The sequence below is a fragment of the Mustela nigripes genome, chromosome 9 (genome assembly GCF_022355385.1).
Source record: "Mustela nigripes isolate SB6536 chromosome 9, MUSNIG.SB6536, whole genome shotgun sequence".
NCBI classification, from domain to species: domain Eukaryota; kingdom Metazoa; phylum Chordata; class Mammalia; order Carnivora; family Mustelidae; genus Mustela; species Mustela nigripes.
The window spans coordinates 34002611-34026055 of NC_081565.1; the positions used below are offsets into that span (position 1 = coordinate 34002611).

General features: G+C 41.5%; 2 protein-coding genes across 2 annotated transcripts in view; both read left to right on the forward strand.

Annotated features, from left to right (window-relative positions):
- Positions 1-9536: 9536 nt before the first annotated feature.
- On the forward strand, positions 9537-14333 carry TOMM5 (translocase of outer mitochondrial membrane 5). Its single transcript, XM_059411288.1, has 2 exons — positions 9537-9748; positions 13704-14333. Exons 1-2 carry the CDS (start codon positions 9628-9630, stop codon positions 13736-13738), a joined length of 156 nt encoding a protein of 51 aa, XP_059267271.1. The 5' UTR covers positions 9537-9627; the 3' UTR covers positions 13739-14333.
- FBXO10 (F-box protein 10) overlaps positions 13915-23445 on the forward strand; it is a 68545-nt gene continuing 59014 nt past the window's right edge. Inside the window, exon 1 of the mRNA XM_059411286.1 lies at positions 13915-13999. The gene's annotated coding sequence lies outside the window, so the exon portion shown is untranslated. The remainder of the gene's footprint in view (positions 14000-23445) is intronic.

Sequence of the window (23445 nt, forward strand, 5' to 3'; positions counted from 1 at the left end):
GAAAGAACCTTTAAGAAAGTGGTTGGGGCACCTGGATGGCTCAGTCAATAAGCGTCTGCCTTCTGCTCAGGTCATGATCTCTGGGTCCTAGGATCAAGCCAGCCCTGGGCTCTTTGCTCAGCAGGGAGCCTGCTTCACCCTCTCCATCCTGCTCCTCTTACTATCTCTGTCGCTATCTCTGTCTCTCCCAAATAAGTAGATAAAATCTTTTTTAAAAAATCAAATTAGTAGATAAAAATCTTTTTAAAGATTTTTATTTTTATTTTATTTTTTATTTTTTTTATTTATCAGAGAGAGAGAGGGGGAGAGAGCTAGCACAAGCAGACAGAATGGCAGGCAGAGGCAGAGGGAGAAGCAGGCTTCCTGTGAGCAAGGAGCCCGATGTGGGACTCGATCCCAGGACGCTGGGATCGTGACCTGAGCCGAAGGCAGCTGCTTAACCAACTGAGCCACCCAGGCGTCCCATAAAAATCTTTTTAAAAAAAGAAAGAAAGTGGACATTTAGGAGTTGACCTTAGGAAGGGCTGTGTAAGGAGGATGAGGAGCATCTAGAGAAAACCAGAAGAACGTGTTGGTATCCATGAAGCTAGGTGGGGAGAGCTTTCCTGAACGAGTCATGTGGCCAACAGTGTCAAATTCTGCAGACAGGTAGAGGCCCATAAGGGCCCTCTGGATTTGGCAATAAGGACTTCCCTTAAAGGAAGCAGTTTCAGAGAATCGGTGGGGTCAGAAGTCCAATCTGTCCTCGGGCTACAAAATGAATAGGAGGTAAGGACGAAAGAACCAGGTGTGTGGGTCATAATTTGACAAAGATTCACTGTGAACCAGAGGCCAGAGAGAACTGAAATGAAGCTGATGAATCAGAGTAGGTACTGTGGCAGTAAAAAAAAAAACTACTTGTTCCATTTGGAAATCGCCAAAGCCATGATTTTTCTAGAGAAAAATTACATCTTACGACTAGTAATAGCTACCATTTAAAGAATGCCCACCATAAGCGAGGGACTTTAATGATATCATTTTAGATTTTGAAACAATACTTTGCAGTAGATATTAGATCTCTCTTGTCACCGATGAAGAGACAAAACCCCAGAAAGGTTTCAGGCACAAGGTCTCAAAACAACTTCCTGGAGGAGCTGGAAGTTAAACCTAACCTTAACTCCAGAGTCTGGATTTTTCCTACTGCAACCACACTAGCTCTCCTGAACACTACTCCCTACAGCCGCCCTTCATTTTACAGTGCAAATGCCAGGAGCTAAAATGGATGGCCCAGGAATTCCATCCTGCGCTGTGAGGACCCTGAGGGAAGAGACAGATAACCCAGGCACACACTGCTTGTCCAAGGATAATCTCTGAGTGAGGAATAGAGTCTCTGGTTTTGAATCATGTAGGTCCTTGCCAGGGACTCAGTATGTCCCCTTTGTTGGGGATAGGAACAGGGAAGTGGTTTGTGGGGAGGATGTGAGGCCAGACAGCTCAGAGTAAATCAGTCCATCATGGCTAACTCGAAAAGTTAAGGTTGTCGATAAGGGAAAAACTGGAAAATTCTAAGAGGATTCTGCAAAATTTATTTTTAGCCTGGAGAAAACAAGCATAAAGGAGGAGCCAAGCTTCCTTGACACAACCATAAGGAAGAATGATCAGACTTGCTTCAGACACTCAGGAAGACATGACTAAAACCAGGGGGGATATGGTAGAGAGAGGCAGCGTTTGGCTCCTAGGAAAAGAACTGCCTGTCCACAGATGGATGGAACCACTCAGTAAAGTGTGAGCTCCCTGCCACTGCAGATGTTCAAGTAGGAGCAGGGTTGTGGGAGGTTGGGGCCAACCATCAGAGAAGGACTTTGAGAAATGCTCTGGAGAAGATAGTTAGGATAAGATCTCACAGAATATGGCTAATAAGTCATGGCTCTTATTCTCCCCAACTGAAGTCTAAATGTTACATGATGGGAAGATGGGCATTCTTTCATTCACAATTGGTGCAACACATAGCAATTCGATTATAATAGCAAGAACAAAATGTATTCCTACTTTAAGGAAGCTCTTTCTTTCTAAAATGAGAAAATACATTTCTAGGTATCTACTCACTGGCTTTCATCAGGCAGGTCTGTCATCCCGAAAATGTCAGGGACAGGGTGTGGAGAATGGATACTGATAGATTTACCTTTATTTCCTGGGGAGGCTGGACTCAAAGAGCTTTCTTGCTTTCTCTTCTTGCTTTCTCAAAGGGATCTGAACATGGAGTGAGAACTTGTCAATCAGTGTAGGACTGGACCTGTAATCATTGAATCAATAAAAAAATTGTTTTTTCCCTTTCACTTTATAAAAATTAATAAGGCACCTACTGTTAAGAAACAGGCACTTTTGGGGTGCCTGGGTGGTTCAGTGGGTTAAAGCCTCCGCCTTCGGCTCAGGTCATGATCCCAGGATCCTGGGATCGAGCCCCATATCGGTCTCTCTGCTCGGCGGGGAGCCTGCTTCCCTCTCTCTCTGCCTGCCTCTCTGCCTGCCTGCTTCTCTGCCTACTTGTGGTCTCTGTCTGTCAAATAAATAAAACCTTAAAAAAAAAGAAAGAAAGAAACAGGCGCTTTTTTTTTTTTAAAAGATTTTATTTATTTGACAGACAGAGATCACAAGTAGGCAGAGGCAGCAGAGAGAGGGGGAAGCAGGCTCCCTGCCAAGCAGAGAGCCCGATGTGAGGCTTGATCCTAGGACCCTGGGATCATGACCTGAGCTGAAGACAGAGGCTTTAACCCACTGAGCCACCCAGGCACCCCAGGTGCTTTTTATTGAAAGAAGAAAGAAACTATATTGAAGGAACAAGAAACTACCCAGCTGTATAAACACACTTCCATAGCATATATATGTGTTTTGTGTACTGGGGTTGGGGTGGGAGTAGGGACAAAACCAACTCTCTCATCTCCACAGGGAGATGTCCGATAATTATTATGTGTTCTAAATAATGTCCATGCAAACTAAGACTTTCAGTATGTTTTACTTTTCCTTTTGCAGAATAATTAGAACTTATAACAGGAGGAAGCAAACCTCCTCTAAAAACAAACAAAAATTTCCACCCCCAGCTTGTAGTTCTCAAAGGTCTAGAGGTCTGACACCTACACTCTTGGCCATAGAGAGATTTTTCCTCAGGAAAAAAAAGAGGGTCACTAGGAAGAAATGAGAACTCTGAACTTAAGGTAATAATTGTAATGATTAGAGAATTTTTTAATATGTGCACAAAGATAGTGTTACAATCAGTTTTCCCTGGAATTTATTTATGGAAAAAATATGAAAGCACATTAGATGCCTAAAGGGAGAGGATTAGTTAAATAAATTTTGGTACATCTATATAGTGGAATACCATATAGCCACAATTAATGACGCTTAGAAGACTGTTTAAAGATTTAGGGAGACGGACAATATAACTTTAATGAAACATGCAAACTAAAATAGCATATACTATAGGGCCCATTTTTGTAAAAAACAAAAAAGCGCATATATCTGTGGTCTGTAGATACACACACACACACACAGAGGGAGAGAGAGAGGGGGCTACATGAGTATACACTAGAAGAAGAAAGGCAGATAGAATGATCACCAATATATCAGTAGTGGTTGTGGGATCATGAGGAATTATTGTTTTCTTCTTTGGCCCTTAATTATGTATTTTCTAGTGGCACTAGGTAGTGCAGTTGGGTGGGCGTCCAACTCTTAGTTTTGGCTAAGGTCATGATCTCAGGGTTGTGAAATCAAGCTCCCCCTTAGGCTCCACACTGAGCAGGGAGTCTGCTTGAGAGTTTGTCCCCTTCTCCCTCTGGCCCTCCTGCTCATGCTCTCTCTCTCTCAAATAAGTAATAAAAATAAATCTCTTTAAAAAAGTATTTATTTTCTAAATTGTATAAAAATAAACATGTACTTTTGTGACAAAAGAAGTTATTAAAAGTATAATTTGGTTATATTATAATATATTAAATTATATCATATATGGTTTCATATAATTACATTGCAATAAATAAATTAAAGCAAGTCAAATTTAAAGTTTTCTTTAATCTTGCCTCTGATGTGAAAAAATTATTTAATGTATTTAAAATTCATTATTTAATGATTTTTATTTAGGTAAACAAAAACAAGGTATACAAAAACAGGGGGAAATAAATTGCTAAAAATATTATGTAGGACTTGGGGTAAATTTCTTTGGGGGATAATTTCCTTTCAGTGTGATATACAAAGCTACCAATTCTTTGATTCTAAAGGTTAGCAGATATGAAGTTCATCCATTCATCCACTCAGGGGGTACTTTCTGAGTTTTTACTGTGTATAAATATCTGTTCCATTGTTTGGATGATTAAAGCTTGTGTTCCTTGCATTTGAGGTGCTTCTAGTCTACTTGGAAAGATAAAACACTCACGAATCATCCAAATAACAAAGCCCTAAAAATTAGAACAGAGAATAGCATATTGCAGAAAGCAAATGCCAGTGAGGTTAAGGTTATCAAAATTCTACTCCTCTTTTAAAGTGCGAAAGGAAGATATGAATAGACACTTCTCCAACGAAGACATACAATGGCTATCAGACACATGAAAAAATGTTCATCATCACTTGCTGTCAGGGAGATTCAAATTAAAACCACATTGAGATACCATCTCACACCAGTTAGAATGGCCAAAATTAGCAAGACAGGAAACAACATGTGTTGGAGAGGATGTGGAGAAAGGGGAACCCTCTTACACTGTTGGTGGGAATGCAAGTTGGTGCAGCCACTTTGGAGAACAGTGCGGAGATTCCTCAAGAAATTAAAAATAGAGCTTCTCTATGACTCTGCAATTGCACTCCTGGGTATTTACCCCAAAGATACAGATGTCGTGAAAAGAAGGGCCATCTGTACCCCAATGTTCATAGCAGCAATGGCCACGGTCGCTAAACTATGGAAAGAACCAAGATGCTCTTCAATGGACAAATGGATAAGGAAGATGTGGTCCATTTACACTATGGAGTATTATGCCTCTGTCAGAAAGGACGAATACCCAACTTTTGTAGCAACGTGGACAGGACTGGAAGAGATTATGCTGAGTGAAATAAGTCAAGCAGAGAGAGTCCATTATCATATGGTTTCACTTATTTGTGGAGCATAACAAATAACATGGAGGACATAGGGAGATGGAGAGGAGAAGGGAGTTGAGGGAAATTGGAAGGGGAGGTGAACCATGAGAAACTATGGACTCTGAAAAACAATCTGAGGGTCTTGAATGGGCAGGGAGTGGGAGGTGGGGGAACAAGGTGGTGGGTAATAGGGAGGGCACGTATTGCATGGAGCACTGGGTGTGGTGCAAAAACAATGAATACTGTTACGCTGAAAATAAATTTTTTATAAAGTACGAAAGGACTTCCTCTTGCTGGGCAGTAATTTTTAGAAGTAAGCTATCCCCTCTGCTGGGTGAGGACTCTGGTTAAGGATCACAGAGCAGTCCTTCCCTGATCCTAACCTTTATTTCATTCATGGTGGGTCCTGAGGGGACTTCAAAACAAAGCCGATTTTGGGAACACCAGACCATGTTCATTTCCTGACGGAGTAAGGAAGAAGACACGTGGAGTTGTTAACGACACTGTCCAGATTAGCTACTGCTGATGGTAGTGGAAACATGGAAAGAAGGACTGCTGTCAGCCTCTTAATGAATAGCAGCCATCCTTTATCCTGTCCCTCCCAAGCCGAGGTCAAACAACACCCCATTTTTCCAATCCTTACCTCTGAGTTGAAGATCATCAACGAGAATAATCACAAAGTATTGAAATCTACAAGGTCATGGGGGAAAGTGCTGGACTGGGAGCCCAGAGACCTACCTTAGTCCCAACTAGCTAAACCTCTAGATTCCCTCTGGGCCTCAGTTTCCTCATCTGTCAAGTGAAGGGTTTGAACTGTTCAATAGCCAAAGCCTATAACTCCCAATGCATTAGAAACCACAAGGTTCCTGTGATCGTGTAAGAATTATTTCCCAGTCATGAATCATTGGTCAATCTCTGACCCTCTAAATACAAATTCCTTTCCAATGATGGGATTAAAACACTTAATTTTCTTATGGGTAAATTGTGCTCACTGAACATTTGTGTGCAATACTGTCTGGGAAGTCGAGGCAAAGGAAATAGCTCCTAAATCCCTCCTGGGATCAAAATGGAAAACAAGACAGGCTATGACATCAGCTACCATTTCCTCTATGATCAGACTGCAAATATCTTGTTTTTTTTTTTTTTTAATTTTATTTATTTATCTGACAGAGAGAGATGACAAGCAGGCAGAGAGAGAGGAGGAAGCAGGCTCCCCGCTGAGCAGAGAGCCCGATGTGGAGCTCGATCCCAGGACCCTGAGATCATGACCCGAGCCGAAGGCAGCAGCTTAACCCACTAAGCCACCCAGGCGCCCCCAGACTGCAAATATCAATGTTAAATTATGTGTGCCTACTTTTCATTTTTGCCTTTCATGGCACAACCATAGGGAATCCGTTGCTTCTAACCTTTTAGCAAGGTGATGAAGGAAGAACAGGAAAGATGAACACATATTTTCAGCATTTTTGAGTTTCAAGTGATTTTAAAGATTAGACCCAATCCCCTCGTTATTCCAATGAGGAAAAAACCCGAAGAGTCCAGGCTGTGGCACAGCTCACCCCAGTGCTAACTTCCTGAAGTGTGGGATTCCCAGTTGCCACACCTAAATGGAGGGCCAGTGGACAATACCACCACCTAACAGGCCGTAAAAGGAGGAGCACCCAACAAAGAAAGAAAGGAGCCTAAGCTCTTTTAATGAGTTTCCTCCATTACCGGAGGAGGAGCCACGCAAGGGGAGGATGGTTGATCGGGATGAACATTTCTGGAGCAGAAAGAGTTCACCCTCCCAGATTGTATCCAGAACCAGTTCCTCACCTCAAGACCGACTGCTCCTTATTTCTATCCGCTACCTTCCTGTCTCTCTACAGGTAGGCTGGCAAGCACTACACCTTTCAAAGAAAATTGTTAGGAGAAAAATGTTGCCCTTTAACAGGTCAGTTATTTGCCACCCATCACCTGTCCAGTCAATAAGTGCTGCTTTATACAGCATTGGATGAATGAAGTCCAAGTGCTAAAAATTGGATCTTTTTACCAAGATAAATGATTTTTTTGTGAATTTCTCCCCTCATTGGTTCCCTGTGAATCCAAGCAAGTTACTCAAAAGCATCTCAGTAAAGAAAAAAACAGCAGTTCTATATGAGAACTGTTTATCTAAACTTTGTCAGCATCGGGATCTTAGTTACTGGAATCACTTAAGAACTCATTCCTTTCCAGCTCATTTTGCCTCACTGTTCAGGTGGATGAGATATGCCTTATAGTTACATTCTTCCTACTGCTGGCTACATGCTGGCTGTTTCGATGTCTGATCACACTTGATCATATTTTGACATCCACACACTCCAGACCAGAATGCCCTAGATGACACAATTAGAATTCAAAATGTTTAGACTGTTAGAACTGAACCGGACTTTCAAGAGCATTTAATCAGGGGCACCTGGGTGGCTCAGTCATTACAGCTGCCTTCAGCTCAGGTCATGATCTCAGGGTCCTGGGATGGAGCCCCACATTGGGCTCCCTGCTCTGCGGGAAGCCCGCTTCTCCCTCTCCCACTCCCTCTGCTTCTGTTCCCTCTCTCACTGTGTCTCTCTGTGTCAAATAAATAAATAAAATCATTTTTTTTAAGTGCATTTAATCATGTCTTCCCCCTTTACGACTAAAGAAATGGAGTTGTACTGAACAGAGATGCATCCCTGGTCACATGGCTTGAGAATGGCAGTGCCAAATCTGAAAGCTATGTCTCCAGTCTTCCTGTCCAGGTTCTTTCCACGGCCCCTGCTGCCTTCCAGTGTCAGTGCAGTACTCTCAAAGTGTTGAATGGAGGATGCTCCTTGGGAACAGCCCATTCCATTCCAGAGCTGCTTCTAGTATTCCACTGCATGAATTATAGATAGAAGAGATTACCAAAGCCTGAATAAGCAGATGAGTTCTCTTTCTTGCCCCAACGTCTTGCATTCTGTCAATCAGGAAGGTGGGCAGCAATACTTTAGTTATGAGTTATTGCAGTAAATGACTGTTCTAAGGTATCCAAACCCACTGTTGCTATGCATTATGTAGTCAGGAAGGCACATTCTGGGTTTTGCTTCTTGTTTTTTAGAGAGTGGGAGAAGGGAGGAGGGTAGAAGAGAAGGGAGAAAGAGAATCTTAAGCAGGTTCCAGGCCCAGCATGGAACTGAAGGCAGGGCTTAATCCAGCAACATCGAAATCATGATCTGAGACAAAATCAACAGTTGGACACACTTAACTGGCTGAGCCACCCAGACGCCCCAGGTACATTCTGGTCTTGAATTATGTGAGCAATTCAGTCATGTGGTTTGTGTCTAAAAATTCTATATGGCTAGTTGGCATGCAAAATTTGGAGCTGCACTGTTTTGATGATTCTGTGACCGGAAATCTGATTGTACTAAACCTCTACCTCTTGACTCCAGTGATGCCCATCCAGGCAGGCACTAATGGTTAAAAGACTAACAGAGGAGCAGTGGCATGCAGGGGAAAGAGAGTGCATCTTGGCATTATAATGATCTGCATTAGAACCCTGCCTCTGCCCATCACTAGCAGAATGACTATAAGCAGTACACTTGGCTTCTCAGTCCCCTCTCATCTGTAAAATGCTGAAAGGAGCTCAACTTGTTTTTTATATACTGTATTACTGGGCCTATCTATAAGGATCCGTTAATGCCAGAAATGAGAATACAATAATAATATGGAGTTTAAAACTTTCTTATGTCTGGGTCCCACAAATCTAAATACAAAACCCTACCGTAGGGGTGCCTGGCTGGGTCAGTCAGTATATGAGACTCTTGATCTCAGGGTCCTGAGTTCAAGCCCCAGGTAGGGCATAGAGTATATATGTGTGTATATATATTTATATAAATTAGAATGGGGATGACAATAACATTAAAAAAAATACTGCATATACTACTTGTGTAATCACAAGCAAGTTTCATCATCTTCATCTTTTTGTGTTAACTTTTGGAAAATTTTCAAACATGTTCAAAATAAAAAGACTAGGATCATTAAAATGATATATTAGTCAACAGTTTAAGCAATTTTCAACACTTTGGTAATACTGTTTCATTTCCCTTCCTCAACACTTTTTTCCCCTAAAGTATTTTAAAGTATTTTGGGCAAGTTGCTTTAAAGCTCTCTGTGTTTCAGCTTTGTCATCTAGGAAATGAAGGTTTGAATATCTAACCCGTGCACAGAACTGTAGCTATTGTTATTTATGGTGGTGTCTTCGAGCATCACCCCGTCCAAGGCGTAAAAGCATTTTGCAGCGCACCGCGCCCTGCTCAAGACAAAGCTTACTCAACAGCCTGGAAGAACCGGAGTCCTGCGTAGCTGAGACTACGACGCCCCCTTCAGGCAGCCCGCTGCAGAACCTCTGGGACGAATGAGGATTGTCCCTCGCAGCTCCCCGTCGCCGCGCGCGAAAACGACGGGCGGGAACAGGAAATGGGATGGGGCCGGTTCCGGGTGCCTGGCAGCCTCTGAGGAGAGCGGAGCGTGGCACCTGGAAGCCGGGGAGGCAAAGCCGAGATGTTCCGGATCGAGGGCCTTGCGCCGAAGTTGGACCCCGAGGAGATGAAACGGAAGATGCGCGAGGATGTGCTCTCGTCCATACGGAACTTCCTCATCTATGTGGCCCTGCTGCGAGTCAGTGAGTGTCCTTCTAGGCTGCGGTCAGGAGACCCGCGGGGAGCTTGCGGACGCCCCCCACCCAACTCTGGTTCTCGGGGGGCCCGCGAGCTGAGCTAGTTGAGTCGTCGCGGGGAGAGTGGGAGATGGGGATCGAGATCAGCGGGCGCAGGCGCGACTTAGGGTCTGCGGGTCAGGGTCAGAAGTACACGCGGTGGCCGGGACTGCGAGGGTGATCATCCCGCCTCGCCCTGCGGCAAGAGCTTTTGAATTGAAAGAGCCTCACTCAGGGTTTATTATCCCCTCGCCTGCACTCCCCTCGGCTCCCCTCCCGAGCAGCTCCCTCGTTTTGCCGACCGAAGCTGAGAGCTAGAGTAGAGAAATGGCTGGCTCAAGGTCATTCAGCGATTCAGTGAATGTTCTTGGTCTAGACTCCAGAGCTCTTAATACCACGTTTCCTTCCTTCAGTGCTGATCTCTCTGAAATACAAGGTTTTGCTTCTTTTGCTTACTTGAACAGAGGGTGAAGTAAATAGTTGTTTCTTACTTTTTAAAATTTTTTTTTTGAAGGAATGAGAAGAAAGAAGTAGGCTGTAGGATTAATAATAATAGCTGAAGTTTTATTTGAATTTACGTTCGGCAGAAGCTTATTTGAGTTAGCTGGTCTTGACGGTAACGCTTTGAGGGAGGCCGGGCTTAGCATTCTGTATATCATTTTTTGCGAATGAGAACTCACCTTTCAAAGGGGGTCTTAACACAAAATATCAGAGTTTAAAGGGACACTGAATATTAGAGAGGGGTGCAGCTTTGTAGGTCACTTATGTAGTTTTACTGATACGAATCTCAGAAGTGACCTGTACCCCAGTCCCCGATTCTCCGTTCAGTACTCTTTTCATTGCACCTTGCAGTGTATTGCTGACAAGTCTGGGTGGAGAGGCTGGGATGGTTGAAATAAAGGAAGGCCATACCAAGGTCATCCCGTAGAAGGCTCAAATTGGGTCTAGGCCAGAGCTCACTGAAGCCTGGTACCCTGTCCCTGGCTATGGTATTACCCTGCGTCCCCAGGAGAGGGAGCCCTGCTGAACAGAAACACCAATCCTCCTCCTTCAACGGCTTTTTGCAACTCCCAGCTTTCTCCTCTTCCTTTTTTGTTGACTTAGCTGCCAGTAAAATATTTACTTCTTTTCAATCTTTGTATCTCATATGAATTGATTTTCTTTAAAAAAAAACAAACATACAGAATACTGTCCCACATTACCACTTTTTAAATGACGGTGTAATTCACATAGTATACAGTTCACCAATTTAAAGTGTACAGTTCAACCTAAGTGTCTCTTGATAGGTGGGCAAAGAAGATGGGGTATGTATATACAATGGAATATTACTTAGGCATAAAAATCTTGCCATTTGCAACAACATGGATGAACCTGTAGGCTATGAAGCTGAGTGAAATAAGTCAGAGAGAAATGAATACCATATGATTCCACTTATATGTGGAATCTTCAAAAACAAAATAGAAACAGAGTGATAAATACAGACGACAGACTGGTGATTGCCAGTGGGGAGTAGTGTGGGGGATATTGAAATAGGGGAAAAGGTTTAAAAGGTACACACTTCCAGTTGTGAGAGAAATGTCACGAGTGCAATGTGCAGCATAGAGAATATAGACAATACTGTATTAACTTTGTGTGGTAGCTAGACTTACTGTGGGGATCGTTTTAAAAATATTGAATCCCTAGGACATATACCTGAAACTAGTAGGATACTGTATGTCAATTATACTTCTAAATAAAGTATATAAATATAAATAAAGTATTAAAAGTTCTTTTAAATAAAGAAGAAAAATTTAAAAAATGAAGAGCATGTAATTTAGTGATTCTTAGTATAGTCAGAGTTAATGCATTTCAGAACATTTTCTTTACCTACAAAGTGGACACCATGCCCATTAGTTATCATTCCCCATTTTCCCCTTCACTTTCCCTTGGCAACCACTAATCTACTTTTTCTTTATGGATTTGCCTATTCTGGACTTTTCATGTAAAAGGAATTGTAGAATATATGACCTTCTATGTCTAGCTTGTTTCACTTTGCATTATGTTTTCAAGGTGTCAGTATTTCCTTTTTATTGCCAAGTAATTCCATTGTGTGGATATGTCACATTTTGTTTATCCATTCATTTGATGGGTGTTACCGTTTTTCATCTGATAAAAATTAGAAATATCTGGACATACTTCTACTTTGTCAGCTTTCAGCAGATCTCAGTATCTTCAGTTTAATGTCAACAGTATGTTTCATTACTTTAGTATGTGTATTGAGAAAGGGGATCCTTCTGGCAGCTTTTTTGGTCTCGGCCCCTTTTATTATCTAATTTTTAAAATTGTGGTAAACTACATGGAACAAAATTTATCTTAACTATTTTAAGTGTACAGTTCGGTGGTATTAAAAACATTTGTAATGTTGTACAACCATCACCACCATCCATCTCCAGAGCTCTTTATCTTGTAACTCTGAAACTTTATGATTTTGACATCTCTTAAGGCTCTCATAGAAGTGAAATCAAATAGTATTTGTCTTTTTGTAACTGGCTTGTTTCACTTTGCATAGGGTCCTGAGGTTCATCCATGTCGTAGCATATGTCAGAATCTCCTTCGTTTTTAAGGCTGAATAATATTCCATCATATACCACATTTTGCTTATCCATTCATCCATCTTTGGATCCAAATTGTTTCTACATTTTAGCTACTGTGAATAATGCTGCTATAACATGAATATGCAGATACCTCTATTTTTTATTTTTTGAGGACCCACCATGCTGTGATCCGTAGCAGGTGTACCATTTTACATTCCCACTAGCAGTGCTCCAGGGTTCCAGTTTTTCCATATTCTTTCCAACAGTTTGTTAGTTGCCATCCTAATGGTATCTCATTGTAGTTTTAATTTGCATTATCTTAGTGATTAGTGATAGCACTTTCAAACAGACAATAATAACACTTCATTAGATCCCTATGACTATATTTTTATTTTCTAGCCATTTCGGTTTGTATCCTAGTAGACCCTTATAAGAACTAAAGTAGGCCTGTATCATAATGTGATTTGGATTGCATAAGTGATGCATAGCTAATTAGTGGGAGAACCAAAATCTGTGTCTAGCTCTTCTGGTTCCCCAGTGCAGTGCTGTTTTCTCCCACCCTCTGCTTTTCTCAAATATGCGGGTTTTTCTTTCTTTTTTAAAAATTTTTTAATAAACATATAATGTATTATTAGCCCCAGGGGTACAGGTCTGTGAATTGCCAGGCTTACACACTTCACAGCACTCACCATAGCACATACCCTCCCCAATATCCATGACCCCACCACCCTCTCCCGACCCCCTTCCCCCCGGCAACCCTCAGTTTGTTTTGTGAGATTATGGGTTTTTCTTTTTAATTATTTATTTGAGGAGCAGGATGCAGAAGGAGAGGGAGAGAGAATCCCAAGCAGACTCTGCTGAGCAGGGAGTGTGATGCAGGGCTCAATCTCATGACCCTGAGCTCATGACCTGAGCTGAAATCAGGAGTTGGACATTCTACTGACCTGAACCCAGGCACCCCTTAAATATATTTAAAAAGGTGAAAAAATGCCAGTTTGTTTCTCCTAGCATTTTGTTTCTTTGACAGTTAAATCACCCAAAGTAAAAAGTACGGTCTCTTGAAGGAGGATTGAATTTACTTTTAGTGGTCCTAAGAGAGAGAACTACCTAAAGGAAAGATTGTATATGGTGTAAGAATGAACCTTAAAATAGTCAGAGTTTCATGACACTGGAAAGACAGTGAGTCTCTTTTGCTAAGTTATGCAGGGAGAGGCTTGGCCATAATTTGGAGTCATTTTAAAAATGTAGTGAACTAAACCTGTAGACACCCCTCCTCCCCCGTCTTATAAATTCCGTAATGTAACTTGTGGGCTAATAGATCTGAAATTCTGGGTTTATTTTTCTTTCAGCACCTTTTATCCTAAAGAAATTGGACAGCATATGAAGATGGGCACCCCATGTGAATGCATGATATGAGGAACCCAGCTACAATTTCTACTCCTATCTTCAAATGAATAGGCCCAGAAATATGTAAGAGACTCTTGGATTGAATGGACATAAAAATTCTACTTGTTAAGAACAAGTTCGGCTCTGGTGACTGACCTTCATAGCTAAAATTTAAAACTACTTGGGAAGTAAAGACATCTTGGGTCATAATACACCCATATGCCTGTGATGTTCAGCCTCTGTGAATGTTGATATAATTGTAAGTAATGTCAAAGTCCATTTTCTAGCAAGTATTAATTATAAGGGAATTATGTGTACAATAGCACTGTCTTGTTAGTCATTTCTGTTTACCTTTTTACTTCTGCCTGGAGTATGTATGTTGAAGAATTCCTTATGATTAGTTCTGTTTTACAGAAGCCAGCACACAGCCCCAACAACACTTGAGCACAGGACCATCAGTCTATATTTTTAATTAAAATAGCGACTAAGGAAAAAACTGGGATTTTATTTCTCTTAACCTGCTTTTTGCTGCAGACCTCTTTAATATTGTAATTATTACAAACTACATTAAATTGAGTTCCTCTTGTTTTGGACTGAAGGGTTGACTGACATTATTTTATTGTTAAGCAGTCTTTGTGAAAGGCAGCATTGCTCCCTGATGCTGGGAATCCATCTGTACCACCACCAAAGGAAAAATGTTGTTTTATGTCCATTCTCTAAAGTTATTGGGGGAAGAGGACAGTCCTTAACATTCTTCCCGGATACAACTGCAGTCACCTCTTTTTAGCTAATTGTATCGGTATTTACCTTCATGTCTCTGAATAGCATGATTGTATTGTTATTTTATGATTTTTCTTTTTAGACATTGTCTACTGATTTCTCCATGTGTGGAGGGATTAGGACTCTTTCCTTACCTACGTCATTCTTACCGTTTCTCATTTCTTCTTCCTTCCGATGTACTTAGTGTGCTTTTGTGTGAATCAATTTCATGATGACTCTAAATGCTGTTTGTTTTCTTTTTTCCTGTACGTAGTTTTATTTTTCCTCGGCTTTGTTTTCTATAAGCTTAAACTAAATCAACTAGACCCTTTGCCATATATCTAAATTGATCTCAGTGTTCGGTTTCACTAGGCATCCTGTTTCATCTTGGCACATAAGTCTTTCCTGGAGCTTTCTGACCTGTCCCAGTCTGGACTGTGGTCTCCTGTGCCTTAGGTGTAGTGCTGTGTTCTGTGATCTCCACTCACTGGCAATTCCAGGAATTCCTTTTGCTCTTCTCCCATGTTGGATCTCTTTTTCTGTATCTTGTTTACTTTATCTCACATCCGGAATGCATTTGAGTCTCTGTATTGAGTACAGTACCTCTGCTCATAACTGCCTAGCATCCCCAATCCAGAGAACCCTCTATTTTACCCTTTTCAGAAAACAAATGTCTAATTTGGGGAGGGAGGTGGGCAAAAGAGGCTGCTTAGTTAGCTACATAGAGTTGCAGAGAGCATTATGAGTACTTAAATCTTCCACCAGTCCTTATTGTAGTGTCTACCCCTTTGCTCCTACTTCCAAAGGTAGTGGAAGACACCAGTTCCTGAACCTTATAGGGATTCTCTGATGTAAGTTGGGTTGTTTGTTTTGCTTTTCTACTGCTGACTCCAGATGTTTTCTTGGAGCTACCATGTTATTTAGTTGTCCATCTGCTTTCCAGCTTCTAGCTTTTTGCTGCTATTATCTCCTTTCTTTTTCCGTTCTTTTAGATTTATGCCTTAAGACGAAAATCTTTGGGGTGCCTGGGTGGCTCAGTGGGTTAAAGCTTCTGCCTTCAGCTCAGGTCATGATCCCAGGGACCTGGGATCGAGCCCCGGATCGGGCTCTCTGCTCAGCAGGGAGCCTGCTTCCTCCTCTTTCTGCCTGCCTCTCTGCCTACTTATGATCTCTGTCTGTCAAATAAATAAATAAAATATTTTTTAAAAAAAAGATGAAAATCTTTGCTGTCATTTAATGGAATTTCAGGAGGCAGTGGAAGCAGGTGATCTACCATCTTTACCCAAATAGCATGTATTTTTACCCTGTGATGCTGTATTTCATTTTGGTAATTTATATTCATTCCTGTCCTAAGGAGGTGTGTTATATAGCACCATGGTCACAGTTACTGGCTCTAAAGACAAGCAGATGTGATTTTGTGTCTTGATTCCAACACGTAGGAGATGGAGGACTTTTAGCAACCGAACCTCTGTATCTCATTTTCTTCACCTGTAAAATTAGCGTGGGGGGAACATTTGTCTACTTCAGAATGTGTAAGGATAAAGTAAAAGAATACAAGTGGAGCCATGAGTGCAGTGCCTGACATTTGGTAAATGCTATTTATTGTGGGGTTTTTTTTAAGGTTTTATTTATTTATTCGACAGAGATCATAAGTAGGCAGAGAGGCAGGCAGAAACAGAGAGAGGGGGAAACCTGATCCCCGCTGAGCAGAGAGCCCAATGTGGGGCTCGAACCCAGGACCCTGGGATCATGACCTGAGCCAAAGGCAGAAGCTTTAACACACTGAGCCACCGAGGCGCCCCAAACGCTATTTATTGTTAATGGTTAGTGTTTGGTAGAAGGTGATTAGAAGTGATTTGTGCTAGCAATTCACTGCATTAGTAGGTTTCATTTATATTTTCAGATGTTGTGAGATAGCATGTTTATATTCTAATTGTATACAGACTTCAACATTAGCAAACACTTAAACTCACTAATAATTGTTAATTTTACAGATGAGGAGTTTGAGACTCTGGAAGACTTGGTAGCTAATAAATAGTAGCTGTCTAAGATTTAGGGGCTTTTAATTTTTTATTTATTGTATCCTATCTTTAAGTGCTTTTCTTGGGTTGTATGATTGTTATCCTGGATTCTAGCACATGTTCAGGCTAGAATAAGGGAAAATGTGATGGTGCAGTTTTTATTGCTGACTTTTTAAAATTCGATAGGGGGGTATCTAATACTTGTAATAAACAATTTGGACACAGTACATCAGAAAACATTTGGCCTTGTGTATATATTTGGTTTGAATGTGTGATGTGAAATAGTAAAGAACCATAGCAGATTTGAGGTTTGTAAACTTAAAATAGAGCATAGAAAGAAATGCAGATAATTGAGAAAATGCTAACCCACAAACAGGTTTTGTAGAGGGGTCTGATATTAGAATCTTGCTCCTCAATTAGGTTAGTGTTCTTCCTGCTACCACTGAGTTTCTTTCTTTTTTTTTTTTTTTTAAGATTTTATTTATTTATTTGAGTGAGAGAGAGAGATCACAAGTAGTCAGAGAGGCAGGTATGGGTGGGGGGCAGCAGGCCCAATTGGGCAGAGCCCAATTCAGGGCTCGATCCCAGGTCCCTCAGATAGTGACCTGAGCCGAAGGCAGAGGCTTAATGCACTGAGCCACCCAAGCACCCTGAGTTTCATTTTTTAAACTGCTTAATCATTGTTCTTTGAAGTTCTTCGGAGAAGTAAGCTTGCATTTCAGTTACAGTATATTCAGTAGTTTACAGCTGGGCAAACTTGGGCTAGATTTGGAAGGAAGAACAAGTGTAGGAGCGTGAACGTTTAGGGATGCCTGGGTGTCTCAGTTGGGCATCTGTCTTCAGCGCAGGTCATGATCCCAGGGTCCTGGGATTGAGTTCTGCTTCAGGCTCCTTGCTTGGCGGAGAGCCTGCTTCTCCCTCTGCCTGCTCTTCTGTTGCTCCCTCTCCTTGTGCGCGCTCGCTCGCTCTTTTTCTCTCTCTGTCTGAAAAATAAATAAAATCCTTTAAAAAACAACTTTAAAAAAAGCGGGGGGAATGTGAACTTCCCCCCTCCTTTGCTCGACTAAGCATATCTCTTTACCTATAAGATCAGGCACCAGAGTGTTGTAGATAGGACAGCTAGACATTTTGACCTTCTGTGAAAGGTCAGATGGTAAACACTTCAGACTTTGTGAGCTCTGCGCTCTGTCAACTCTTCCTGCAGTGTGAAGGCAGCCATAGACAATATGTAAACCAGTGCAGCTTTGCACTGTCAGCAGCCAAATCTCTTAGTTGCTGGGGGAATGAGTACCTTGGTCCTAACTAAAGCTGAGATCTGGGTCATTTACCACAACATCCACTGTAGTCTTCTTGAATCCTCACCCGTCCCCACCTACCATGCCATTTCTCTGCTGTCTTTCATATTTAAATGCCTCAGTAAAGTGGTTTATTTTCATATCCTTTCTCTGGTGATCTCTTGAACCCAATCCCAGTAGGTTTACATCTCCAGTGATCCTCTGAAACTGCTCTTGTCAAGGTTAACACTGACCTGTCTCACTCTGTCTGTAGCACACAACACACTGTTTTGTTATTGTAACCGCCTTGCAGACCTTCCAGAACACTAGTTTCCTCATTTTTCCTCTCTCCCCCCTTTCTATCCCACTTAACCTCTCTTCTTCAGATTCTTTTGTAGGACCTCTCTATGTCTAACGTAAAGGACCCTAGGCTTCATTCTTCAGAATTCTTTCTCTCTTTTTTTTTTTAAACTGTATTTCCTGCTTAAAATTCTCTAATGGCTTTCTATCTCACTCAGAGGAAAAGCCACAGTGGTTCTGGGTGTCCACAGGTTCTGTACAATCTGGTCCTCATTGTATCTCTGAAATCATCTTTAATGACTCTTCCCTCTTTCACTGCATTCCAGCTATACTGGCCTTGCTTCCTCAAACAAACTAGACATGCTGCCTCTGGGCCTTTGCACTATTTTCTCTGTCTGGAATGCTCTTCCCTTAGATTTTCAAGTGTCTCACTCCCTCTCTTTCAGGTCTCTGCTTAATGGCATTTTTTTTTTCAGTGAGACCTTTCCCAACTCCTTTATAAATTACAGGATGTTTCATCTTGTGAAAATCCAGCAAGTTGTATATTTAAGATATGTGATTTTTCCATAGTTACTATTTCAAAAACTTTTTATTTATTTATTTATTTATTTTTAAGATTTTATTTATTTGTTAGAGAGAGCGCGTAGGCGCAAGCACAGGCAGACAAAGCGGCAGGCAGAGGCAGAGGGAGAAACAGGCTCCCTGCCAAGCAAGGAGCCCGATGTGGGACTCGACCCCAGGACACTGGGTTCATGACCTGAGCCAAAGGCAGCTGCTTAACCCACTGAGCCACCCAGGCATCCCAAAAAACTTTTTTTAATTATAACCTCTCCAGGACTCCGTAGCCCCTCCTTTATTTTTCTTAATGGCACTTAACGTATTTTTCCTTATTTATTTTGTTAGTTATCTGTCTCCCTTCATTTAATATATGTTTGGTAAGGATAGGGATTTCATCGGTTATGTTCACTGTAGTATCTTAGTACATAGAAGACCGCCTAGCACCTCATAGGCACTCCGTGTTCATTAAATAATAGAATTAGAGTGGAGAAGTTTTTAAGTAGCTATGGGAAGTGCAAGAGCAAGCTAACAAGAAAGAGCTAAACTTGTCAGATGAGATTAGTACCCCAATTAAGATAGGAGATTATGCCTTTGCAGTGCCTGAATGTGGGCTTTTTGTCTAGCACTGCTCTGCTCTCCAGAGGCAGGCTTGGAGAAGGTGGAGAGGTGGGTTCGTCCAGGTTTGGGGCTCGCCACATGGCTGAGGTGAAATGACAGGGTCAGGGAGGGATTGAAATAATGCACAAGAACATCTAAAGGGATCAGGAGGAAACAGCGGGAAGGAGCTAATGGACAGAAGAAAAATAGTGCTGCTGAGTTCAACTGCAAAAGTGGGAGTGGCAGAGCAGTAGCTCTAAAGCCCTCTGTATGCCCCAGATGTTTTTCCTCTACTTTCCATGGAGGTAAAGGGTCCTGTTCTGCAAAATAAGATCCATTCATTTTGTTTTTGTTTGTTTTCTGAAGGGAGAAATCTCACCAGTCTGTGGCTTTTCAGGCTGCTGGCGCAAGAGATGGTACATTAGAGTTTGTTGGTTTCACTACTAAGTATGTATGGCATGGTCTGACTAGGACCACATCTGACATACTACCACAACTTACTCTCCCCCAATTTATATGTTCATTTAGGAGGAAAGAAAATCTCCAATTGCAGATATGTTCATGATACCAGGAGACTGAAGACTAATTTTTATGGGACAGTGCGGAAACATGGAGACTCCTACTTCGTGTGTTACAGCAGTGGGGAGTTTATAAGATGCTTTTCTTCGCAGAAATCAAATTGCGTTGCCTGTAATCATTTGAGCCGATGGGAGAGAAGCAATACATAGATAATTTAAAATAATAAAAATATTGCAAAAATGTTTTAAGAAATGTGGTAGATAAGAATTAGAGCAGGGGGGATGCCTGGGTGGCTCAGTTGGTTAAGCAGCTGCCTTCAGCTCAGGTCATGATCCCAGCGTCCTGGAATCGAGTCCCACATTGGGCTCCTTGCTCGGCAGGGAGCCTGCTTCTCCCTCTCCCTCTGCCTCTGCCTGCCATTCTGTCTGCCTGTGCTCGCTCGCTCGCTCTCCCTCTCTCTCTCTGACAAATAAAATCTTTAAAAAAAAGAATTAGAGCAGGGGAATGTAGGAAATGATCAAATGAATTGCTCATCTTCATATTTGTAAACCAGCTTTTATATAACTTTAGTATACTTCTGAGTACAACTTAATAGGCTTACTATTGCATCTTTACATCAGTTAAAATTTTCATAATAACCATTGTTTTCATTGGTTTCAAGCAAATAAGAATCTTCACTGAACATGAAAGTGCAAGTAAGATTTTAAGCCTACTGAATCTAAAAAGTTACTAATAAAATATTGTTACTAGCTTAGTGAAATAATGATTGCTATTAAAATGTTGAGGGAAAAGGCATTGAGTTCAACATATTTTTCTTCTTTATGTTAGCCTACACTTCTCTTAGCAAGCACTCTTTTTTTTCTTTTTCTTTTTTTAAAGATTTTATTTATTTATTTATTTATTTATTTATTTGTCAGGAAGAGAAAGAGAGAAAGCACACAAGCAGGCAGAGAGGCAGGCAGAGGCGGAGAGGGAGAGGCAGGCTACCTGTGGAGCAAGGAACCCAATGCGGGACTAGATCCCAGGATCCCGGGATCGTGACCTGAGCCGAAGGCAGCGGCTTAACCCACTGAGCCACCCAGGTGTCCCAGCAAGCACTCTTAACTAAACTTTGTGTTAGCTAATACAGATCAAATATTTATTTCCTTCTTCCTGATTCGTGTCTAAAAAAGATGGTAAAGTAACACATTTTTAATACTTGTGTGTTGGGACTCTAAGGTAAATGTGTCTTCCTGTTCATGAGGAACTGATCTGTTCACGTGCAGTTTTAAGAGTAAATGTGTGCGGGGTGTCAGATACCTGGGAATCTGGGGGTATAGCTCAGTGGTAGAGCATTTGACTGCAGATACCTGGGAATCAAAGGATGCATACTAAGAATGTTTGGAAGGATTTTCATACACAGGTACCTCTTGGTGGTGGGCTTCCTGCCACAGGAGAGGCTCAAGTATAACAGGAAAGAACACTGGTAGTGAGTATGTTCTGTAAGGCAATGCCAAGCATTGTGTACAGAGGTGCTTTCCAAAACAAGCTCCATACCAAATCACATGGGAAGCTTAAAAAAAAAAAAAAATCTACTGAATTAGAATTGGCTGTGGATGGAGCCCAAGAATCTATTTTTTTTAAAGCATTCAGGTGATTTCATTGGTCCAGGATCTGCTTTGGGTAACACATAGTGAGTTGACCTTAAGGCCTCTTCCAATTCTGAAATTCTGGACTGATTTAGGAATAAGAGTCAAAACTGAAAACAAAATCAATTTTAGGTTGCATTTGTAAATGACAACATTAAGGTCTCCAGATCTGACAGAAGCTTCAAGAGTTGCCAGCTTGCCAGAGTCGAGTTTGGTAGAGTACTAGAGATGACTAGAAAGCCTGCCATGAGAGAAGCGGTTGAAAGAACTATAGGTATTTAGCCTTGAGAAGACCTAACGGGGAGTCTGATTGCTGTTCTTTTAAACGAAAAGTGTATTGTTAAAAGACTTGTTTGGGCAGGCAGATTAGGATAAAGGTTTGGAAACTAAGAAGGATTCTTTCTCGAAGTCCCTAACAGCTACTGTGACCAAGGTGGGCTGAGTCACAGATGGGACTCTTCACTGGAAGCGAGTAAGAATTTGAACGTGGATACTCTATAGCAGGAATTGCTATTATGGGGAAATAAGGTTTCTGTTGTCTTTTTCTCTCTTCCTGAAAGACTACTTGAATACAAGAGCTATCTCACGTTTTTCTGTCCCACATAGAATCTTTACAAAGAAGGGACTGAATAAATGACTGCTGGATTGGAGGTGGAAAAATTAGGAGCTTTCTGGGCAATACCTCTTGTATAGGCCTCAGAAAAATAATTCCCATTCTGTTTGGTGGAGGTGTTCACATGCACAGATTTTATTCAGTGACTGCAGAGGAGCAGGCAGGCACTGGTTGCTGAGTGATGAAGAAGGGAATTCAGTCATGGTACATGTCCTTAAGAAGCTTACAGTCTAGGGGCACCTGGGTGGCTCAGTGGGTTAAGCCGCTGCCTTCAGCTCAGGTCATGATCTCAGGGTCCTGGAATTAAGTCCCGCATGGGGCTCTCTGCTCAGCAGGGAGCCTGCTTCCCTCTATCTCTCTGCCTGCCTCTCCATCTACTTGTGATCTCTCTTTGTCAAATAAATAAATAAAATCTTTAAAAAAAAAAAAAAAGAAGCTTACAGTCTAGCAGGGGAAGCAGACATAACCTAATTTCATCAATAATTGCACATTTTATAAACTGCTGCAGGCTGATGCGGCTGTAATTGTGAGAACTTGAAATAGGGGAGCCCTGACCTGTTGGGCTGGGGAGGAGGCCGGGAGTGCTCCCTGAGGAAGTGATTAATCAAGTAAGATTGGATGACTAGCAATTGGCCAGATAAAAGAATGGGGAGACTTCGAAAAGGTATTAAAGCCTGTTTAAGGAAGAAAGAAGGCCAGTGTGACCCAAGTGTGTTGAGCATAGAGGAGCCAGAAAACCTGCAGTCCTTTCAGAAACTCCTGTTTATTTTATTCTCACACTTTAGTCTTAAGAGAGAGATCACACCCTGACATCTGCTGGCTAATGTATATACTGCAGTTGCAAATTACACCAGAACAACCATCATTAACCTATTTTCTTGAAGTCTACAGTAAGAAATGAAAATAAAGCACCACGTCTTTTCCCTGTTCTGCATTATGGACATCATATAGGAGACAACACAGTTGTGACTTACAGTCTACTTGCATGAACTCAGTATTATGGATACACAAAGGTGGTGCCACTTGCCTTGTACAAGTTCACGAACACATAGAAATCATGTATATAGAGACGAAAAAACATTACAAAATCACCTTGTCTTATAAACCCACTATCTGATGAAATGGTTTATGAAACATTCTCAAACTGTTATCTTCACAAATAAAACACAGCTGGCTTTAATGCAGTAAGCATTCTAAGGCTAAAGATGTGCTTTAAGCGTGTCTGATAATTTTCATTTTTTTCCCAGCCACATTAGTAATAGTGTGTTCATTTTCCACTTATGTCTATAAAGGACAAAAACACACACACACAAAAATAAAAACAATATTACATAAGCAGCTGTACTGACAATGATACTGCTGCATTTCAAACTTGTGCTGGCAGCTGGCTTACCACGCAGTCGTTTGAAATGTCCATTAATCAACTGGCATTAAAA

Excerpts from the sequence above, each read along its gene's own strand:
- TOMM5 (XM_059411288.1), top strand. The coding sequence starts at position 9,628 with ATGTTCCGGATCGAGGGCCTTGCGCCGAAGTTGGACCCCGAGGAGATG. Across the intron at positions 9,749-13,703 it reads TGTGGCCCTGCTGCGAGTCA|CACCTTTTATCCTAAAGAAA; the intron begins GTGAGTGTCCTT and ends TTTTTCTTTCAG.